At 45.4% G+C, this 8,260-nt stretch overlaps 1 protein-coding gene across 1 annotated transcript; it reads right to left on the reverse strand.

Annotated features, from left to right (window-relative positions):
- Positions 1-3,579: 3,579 nt before the first annotated feature.
- Positions 3,580-4,144, reverse strand: LOC123323265 (transmembrane protein PMIS2-like). The gene is made up of 2 exons (XM_044911384.1): positions 3,884-4,144; positions 3,580-3,708 (listed from the first exon to the last, which is right to left on the reverse strand). The coding sequence occupies exons 1-2, from the start codon at positions 4,142-4,144 to the stop codon at positions 3,580-3,582; spliced, it is 390 nt and encodes a 129-aa protein (XP_044767319.1).
- Between the last annotated feature and the right edge of the window lie 4,116 nt (positions 4,145-8,260).

Genomic DNA, 8,260 nt, shown 5'->3' on the forward strand with positions numbered 1-8,260 from the left:
AGACTCAGATTCTCAAACTCTTCATTTAAATAAGAAATCCAGTTCTATCATGGGTTATTGGAGAGTGTTTTTTGAGTGGGGAAGTATTGTTTTTCTCTTTTGAATCCACACATCCATGGGTTTCATGCTAGTAATCTCCTTCCGATTTAACAAAGAAAATTCAAAAGTATGTCTTTCTTCCAGAAAATAAGGACATCAGTTTAAGTATTGTCACAAGGATGATACAATAAATGAGTCATCAGAATTGAAGACTGTAAGAATCACAATAATAGGACATGGTAATAATGTCACAGTCTTAGTGTCCTAAAGTTTGTTAAGTTTTCAAGGGTCAGAAATAAAATTTGCCAAGCTAGTTCATGGTGTAGAAAAATTTGCTCTCCTGCAGCTGCTTATTCTAGTGATACTCTCCTTGTCCTGCTCAGGATATCCTTATCCTCACAGGACACAGAAGGGCCTGCAGGTTCATTCCAGGGGCTGGAATCCCATGAGCTATCATTGAAGGAGGAAAGGCAGGTCTGAGAACATGGGAATGTACCCTTTGGACCAGAAGAGGACAGAGGGAGATTATGCAGAAGTGGAATACAGGGCATTCAGTGTTGAAGATCTTCAGTACTAACAGGGAAGGATAATCACTAGGTGCTTACCACCTAGTGGTAAGCAGAAAAACCGTGTGATGTCAATGTGTGTAGATGCAATGCACAGAAAGGTAACTAGAAAGAGTTACGACAAAATATTGACAGCAAATACCTTCAAGAGGGGGAAAATGATATCTTGACCAGCCATGAGGTGAGCTCCTCCATACTCTTTGTATTACTTGATTCTTTATGAGGATGTATTTATGTGAATGTTGTGTAAATTAAAAATCCCAAATAAAGAAATAAACAGGTTTCAAGACCCAAGGGAAAAAGAGAATTGAAAAGTTACCTGACCTGGGGTGCCTGGGTGGGTCAGTTGGTTAAACGTCTGCCTTTGACTCAGGTCATGATCTCAGGGTCCTGGGACCGAGCCCCAAGTTGGGCTCCCTGCTGGCAGGGAACCTGCTTCTCTCTCTCCTCCCTGCTCGTGTTTTCTCTCACTACCTCTCTCTCTCAAATAAATAAATAAAATCTTGAAAAAAAAAAAGTTACCTTACCTACTTGACCGTGGGGAATTCTTCTGGAGAAATGGAAACAATTAGTGAAGAGCCACATAGATAACTGAGCAAATAAAACAAACAGTAGAGGAAGATAAGGATGAGCAGGAGGACGAGGGACAGGAGGGGCAGAATGTGGAGGAGAAGGCGATGGAGGAGAGGGAGAGGAAAAAGAAAAGGAAGAAAAATCTGAAGGATTGCAGGTAAATGGGTTCCTTGGCTGCTGAGTTAAAATATTAGTCCAGCAAGAGTATGTAATCAACATCATGGCCCAATAATGGAGCAGATTTATACAGGCATAATGAAATGGAAAGCCTATAATTTGAGTTAAAAATTGTGATCTTTAGTAGTGGGGAGAGAGAAGAGTGGGTAAAATTGTTAAATCTGCATGTTTCATTATAGTAATTCAACTGATGATGTTTCAAGATACAGGACTATAAATTTTGTTTGGTTTTATATTTACGTGTTGGTAAAAACCATATGAATGCCTGAGAGTGGAATACAGGTTAGGAGGAGTCAGAGAGCTAAAATGGAGAAGATTGCCTGGCTTTCAAAGTTTCCTAGCACAATGTGACTTTTTTGGACCTGGCTGTTCATGCTGACATCTGACTCCACATGGCTTTGCAGCTGAATGTGACAGGCCCAGCTTTCTGGGCTGGTCTGGGGAGGGACAGGGTTGACTGACCTTCTAGACCCACTAACACAGCAGACAACCCAGCATAATCCCCTCTCCAGATACACTCATAACATGGAGCATTGTCCCATAGGCACATGTAATCCACACAGATACCCAGGATCATGGAGGAGACACAGCATCATGTCAGCTAAGATTAAGGTTAACTCTGGACTAAGACCTTTCTTTGTTGTTTCCTTCACTCATTATTTCCTATAAACTGCCCAACAAGATGGGTCTGTCTGTTGGGCATGAATTTCAAGTAACAACCCCAGATGTCTGAGAAATGTAACTCTGCTTTCCTGCATCTTCACTGGTTAGGGTGGTTTGAGTTATGGAATAGATAGACCAGACACATGATGGCGCAACACATATTTTCTGCTCAACCATGGGAGGCAGTTGGGGATAGAGTGACTGTTCCTAGAGTAGTTCAGAGACCAAGGCTGTTGGGAGTTCTTCCTCTCTATGACATGTGGCCTTCAAATCACCATGTGTGTCACTTGGCCAGTCAGCTAGGGGAGGAAGAGTATGGAAGAGAGTGCCCATGGGGTATTTAAAGACCAGGGTGGTTTGTGGCACACATCACTTCTGATCATATTCCATAGAGCCAAAGACAGTCTCATGGCCACACAGGGGAACCTAGGACATGTGGCTGAGTAGTCCTCCCAGGAAGAAAAATTTAGCTTTGTTAGAGTTAGCAGTCTTTTCCACAGCTACTCAACTTCTTTTTATTTTAATCCCCATTCTCCTGGCTATGGAAACTTAATTCTGCTAAATCTAGGGTTTCTGGGTCCGAATTTGGGTTTGTTCATGAAGTTAAGGTACCAGGAAGAATCCCTGGGTGTTTGTTGTCCATGGTGTCAGCCTAGATTTCTGTTTTCCTTCATTCTCGATGGCTCCCGTGTTATCCCTGGCTCCCCTCTGATAGTCACTCCCACCCTGGCACTTGGCATTCCTGTAGCCTCCACCTCCTTTTCACCAAGCTGAGATATGGGCTATCCTACTCGGCTGTCTGAGGCCGTTTCTTCCTAGACCTTCACACCATGCAGCATATTTTCTTTGTGATCTTGGAGCCTCTGTAGGACTTATTTGTGAGGAGGTAATGCAAGTGGTATCTGGGATCTTTGACCCTCACCCCTTCCTGAGACACAGGCCTCAGGGACCTCCTTAGGGATATACTTGCATCTAATCTCTCTTTCTCCACTTCCCCTATTCCATGAATAGGGACCATTTAACTTTGACTGGGAGAAAGGTGGTCTTCATCAGCTCTTCCACTAAATCTACTGTTTATTTCTTGAAGTCTTTCCATTTCCCCCCTAACAGTTTGATTTTGGGATCTCAAAAGCTGGAGATTTCTATTTTCCTAGAAAAAGCAGGGATAGGAAACACAGCCCCAGCAAAACACAGATGCTAGCTCAGAAACAGACACACACATGCATACACATGAGAAGCCGGAACATTCCCTTCATTTTTATTGGTTTAAATAAATATTTTTCTGAAAGAGCAGCCCAGTATCAAGGAGCTAAGCACATCCAGGGCATGAAAGTGAGGACCCCCAAGGTGGATGAAGATGGCTCTGGAGGCCAAGAGGATGAAGTAGTATGATGTCCTTAGGCTAGTGGGTTGCTTGGATGTTGAGTTCCTTGGCTGATAGGTTTCTTGGCTAGAAGATGTCTCAGCTGTTGGTTTCTTGCATGGTGGCTGATTTGGCTGGTTAGTGTCTTGGTGGGTGGGTCCTATTTGGGGTGGACCCATGGACTACTTGGCCTGACCTTCACATAAATAGGACATAGACATAAATGATGCCTAAACCGATGAGTATGGCAAATACATCCAGCCAACCAGTTCGACCTGAGTTGATGTAAGCTTCTTCCCATTGGCTGTTCTTGTTGGCCTGTGAGGTCTGTAGGGACGCGAGCTTTAGATGTGGGCTCCTGAGTCCAGCCTTGTGACACCCTTGGGGAAGGGCTGGAGACCAATGGTCACTGAGGGGAAACCCCTACCCGGGTCCCAGGACGGAAGCAGGTGCAAGGGGCTGGTAGAGGGCAGGATGGGCCATGGCACAGGTATTGTTTTACCTTGTAACTGAAGAATACAGCTATTAATCCCAGGGGAGGGAAAAGAATTACAGCCAGGATGGTCAAACATAGGTAATTCGGGGCATAAAATGCCAGTTCTTCAGGTGTCTGTGTTTCCTCTGGCGGCTTCTCAGGGGCCCCTGCAGCGGGTGGGGCCCCTGCAGCGGGTGGAGCCCCTGCAGCCGGTGGGTCCCCTGCAGGCGGTGGGGCCTCTGCAGCCGGTGGGGCGCCTGCATCGGCTGGGGCGGGTGTTGGGGTCATGATCTTTCCACCCAAACAAAGACAGATCCCGAGTGTCTTGAAAACAGAGAGCCAAACCCACTATACCTCCCCTTGTTCTAACCCAAGACTCCAACGGTTAAAGGCACTTCTTCACAATGGAGAAACCAGCACCTCAAGTCCTGATTGGCTGTCTGCATAAGGGGGCGTGGTCACACGGTTCCCTCGTTCTCCAGCACTCTGAGCTTGGAGCCAGGTTCCATCCTCTATCAGGACATTGACTCCACCCGCCCTGATAGGGATTGGTTGGGAGCCATTGTAAGATCTGATCCTGGCTCCTCCTTGCTGCAGACCCCTATCTGCATGCCTCACAGGAGGGCTGTACCAGAGTCGCCTCTCAGAGAATGGTGGGAGAGAGGAAGCAGACAAGCTCAGTAAGAAAACGAGGAGATTTACAATCAGGAAGGAAGGAAAAGGAATAATGTCAATAATAGATTGTAAAATATTGAATTAGAAAAGAATTCTTTAGGGGCGCCTGGGTGGCTCAGTTGGTTAAGCGACTGCCTTCGGCTCAGGTCATGATCCTGGAGTCCCGGAATCGAGTCCCGCATCGGGCTCCCTGCTCGGCGGGGGGTCTGATTCTCCCTCTGACCCTCCTCCCTCTCGTGCTCTCTGTCTCTCATTCTCTCTCTCTCAAATAAATAAATAAAATCTTAAAAAAAGAAAGAATTCTTTAGTCCATACTGACCGAAAGAGAGAGAAAGAAGGTGAAAAATAGGAAGGTGTTTTTTTTTTAAGATTTTATTTATTTGACAGAGAGAGACACAGCGAGAGAGGGAACACAAGCAGGGGAGTGGGAGAGGGAGAAGCAGGCTCCCCGCTGAGCAGAGAGCCCGATGCGGGGCTTGGTCCCAGGACCCTGGGATCTTCACCTTAGCCGAAGGCAGACACTTAACGACTGAGCCACCCAGGCACCCTAGAAGGTCTTTCTTAAAGTAGAATGCCATCTAATAAGTGTAGATGGAATGATGGAAATGGGAAATCACCATGGTGGTAGGCAGAATTCTAAGATGGCCCCAAGAGTCCTGCTCCCTGGTGTACACACACCTTTTCCCTGTTATTCATTCAAGTATTAATCTATGTGCTGCTGTGGAGGGATTTGGTACTTGTAGTTAAGTTCCCCAATCAGTTAAATTTAAGACAGGGAAAATATCCTCCATGGGACAACTGTAATCCAGTGAGTTCTTAAAAGGGACTGGGTCTTACTGGCAAAAATGATTCAAGGCATGTGATGGAGTACAGTCAAGGGAGATTCTCCACTGCTATCTTGAAGATGGAGGAGGCCACATGTCAAGGAATGCAGGCAGCCCCTAGCTGAAGTGGCTCCCAACTGACAGCCAGCAAGGAAACAGGACCTATTTTATATCTTTAAGAGCAAGGATCTGAATTCTGTCATAACTGTATTTGTTTGGAAGAGGATCCTAGCTCCAAATGAGAATACAGACTGGCCAACACCTACCTGGATTTTAGCCTTGTGAGATTCTGAGTGTTCTAGAGAACCTAGACATTCTGATCTACAGAACTGTGAGTTAATAACTAAGTCTGAGGGCATTTGTTATGCATCATTAGAAAACTAGCAGCTATTTCTTTTTTTTTTTTTTTTTTTTTTTTACTAGCAGCTATTTGAAGCACCATAGTAATTACTGACTCAGGGAAGAACTATCAATGGATGCTAATGCCACTGGGTTTTAGCTGATAGTTCCCTTTGCTGGTTGTTTTAGGGGAGTGGAGGATGTGAGGAGCCAATCTGTAGAGACTTGTAAGTGGGTAGGAGATGACACAGTGTAGTCCCCAAATATAGATTCTAAGGTGATTTGTCAAGGACACAACTGTATTGAAGCACAGGCGTGGACCTAGAAGCACCAAGAATAGCAGAAAGGGACATCTCCAGGGGTCAGGAAAGTCTTCAGGGACTGTCTTCGTGTGCATAGTCTTTCAACCTCCGCTTGCCACAGAAGAAGGGCCCTTGGGCCTGGAATACTTTCTGACCAAGAGCTAAAAAGCCCACACAGCCTTCAGGGTTCATCACCTCCTGTGGGAATATCTTTCTCTATTTCAGGCTCATTGTGTATTCCTTTGTTCCGCTTAAGTGCCTGTGCCCTGAGGCCCAACCCCAGCTTTTAGTATTTCAGACTCCATGAAGGAGGGATCAGGGTCTTTCTGCTGTGGTGCAAGAGGAGTTCATAAAGGCCAATTGCACCTGCTACCCAGACACCCACTGTTGGAGCTGATCCTGCTCTGTCTCTTCTTTATGTGAGTAAAAGTGTCTCATCCAGTGCTGGACTGTGTTGTATCTTCTTTGGCAACTCTGAGACCAAGATGCAGTGTGCAAGAAGTGTTTGGACTTCTATTTCTAGTGGTTGGCATTGTGATGATCTTTGCTACCCTCCACGTATTTGGAGCCCCTCCTTGTATTGGTAGCTAGTGCATGGTGTTCTGCTTGACAGAATGAATAATTAGCTCAGAGCATTTTAAGGGGCAAGGTGGATATTCCAGAGCAAAAAATATGAGGTGAGGGGAGACAGAACTCATGGTTGGGTGGGATGAAGAATGCAGATTGGTTTCTGGCAGGTCCCATGGATGGTGGGAACCTTGGATTGGGGGTAAGGTCCTCTTGACTAGTGAATCTTTTGTCTGAGGTGGCTTTGATATGGTACCTTGTCTGGGTTCTGTATTTCTGAGCTCAGGTATCCCTCATCAGGTGAATCCTTTGACTGCAGTGCTCTTTAGCTGGTGGGTCCCTTGGCTGGAGGGTCACCTAACAAACAAGAGACTGAATGAACATAGAAGGTGTATTTATGTGCATGTAATAGCAGATAAACTCAGGAAAAGCATTTGACCTGAATAAGTCCTTGCTGTGTGTTTCTTGATCTATTGGGAGATGATGATGGAAAGAATGTGTGGCTTTATAGAATGAATTGAGAGTACTATTCAGGATCTCCATGAAGGTAACAAAGCCGGGACATCTTCCACCTTCAGTGCTCATTTCTGGGCAGAAATAAATATAGGAGTGGGGAATGGGTTGTATATTCTGGAGGTTAGGTCTTGGGCAGGGGTGACAGTGCCCAGTCTTCATAGTGTTGACAACAGCTGGGATTCCCAAGGGGAAGGTTATGATGACTAAAGACAGTGGACAGATTTGATGAATATTCCCTCTCTACTGTGTATCTCTTGTTTCCTGTTCTTTTTCTTCTTTCATTCTCTCTTTTACTTTTTTAAAATTTATTTGGTCCTCCTTTCCATGCATAGAAGCTTTCTTGGCTTGAGCAGTTGGGTTTCAATTTCCAGAAAGTAAAGTATTTGGCCGAGTCCTTAGGTAGGAAGGGACAAGCTACCTCCTTCTGAGTCCTAGTCAGCTACAAGTCTGAAGACATCACTTGCTTTTCCATGATTGAGATAGTCAAGTTCTGCCCCTATCTTTAAACTCCAGACTGGTCCATCAAACAGACATGCTGACTACTCACCTAAGTATGCCTAGATGACCTGCTTTCTGGTTGGTTTTGTCTTCAGGGGGCAAGTCTGGAAAGGTGTGGGTCCCCAGGAAGCTTCCTCCAGCACCCTTGGTACCAGCTTCCCAGAGTGCCCCATGGCTCTGGGGAGTGGGAGAGGAAGGGAGATACATGGGCCAGTGTTGGGAGAGAGCCAGGAAAAGTCTCTGCAAAGAGAGCATGGACAAACTTCTCAACACCTGAGATGTATCCTCTGGATTTAAGGGCAGGGAGGTGTTAATGCCTTCGGTGAGGGCAATTTCAAAGGATCAGTGGGGCAGGTGCCATAATGTGGGACCCAAATGGTTTATAAGAAGAGGGGAGTGTAGGCAGAGTGTAGGTAACACTTTCTAAAACTTTGGAGGTGAAAAAGAAAGGAGGGGCTGAGAAGAATGTGGGTTCTAATTTCTGGGGCACTAGGGGGTCAATGCCTGATTTCAGAGAGCCATGGATTGAGTATGAGGTGTGGAAGTAGAAACGATACAGACATTTGCTTCAAGAAGTTTGTTGATGAAGGGCCAAGAGAGGCAGGACTGGAATAGGAGCAGGGGAGTGAGAGTGAGATATATATATATATATATATATATATATATATATATATATATATATA

Source organism: Neomonachus schauinslandi, chromosome 16 (genome assembly GCF_002201575.2).
Source record: "Neomonachus schauinslandi chromosome 16, ASM220157v2, whole genome shotgun sequence".
NCBI classification, from domain to species: Eukaryota; Metazoa; Chordata; class Mammalia; order Carnivora; family Phocidae; genus Neomonachus; species Neomonachus schauinslandi.

Coding starts and splice junctions, on each gene's coding strand:
- LOC123323265 (XM_044911384.1), bottom strand. CDS start 4,144: ATGACCCCAACACCCGCCCCAGCCGATGCAGGCGCCCCACCGGCTGCA. Junction 3,709..3,883: donor CTGTATTCTTCAGTTACAAG/GTAAAACAATAC, acceptor GCGTCCCTACAG/ACCTCACAGGCCAACAAGAA.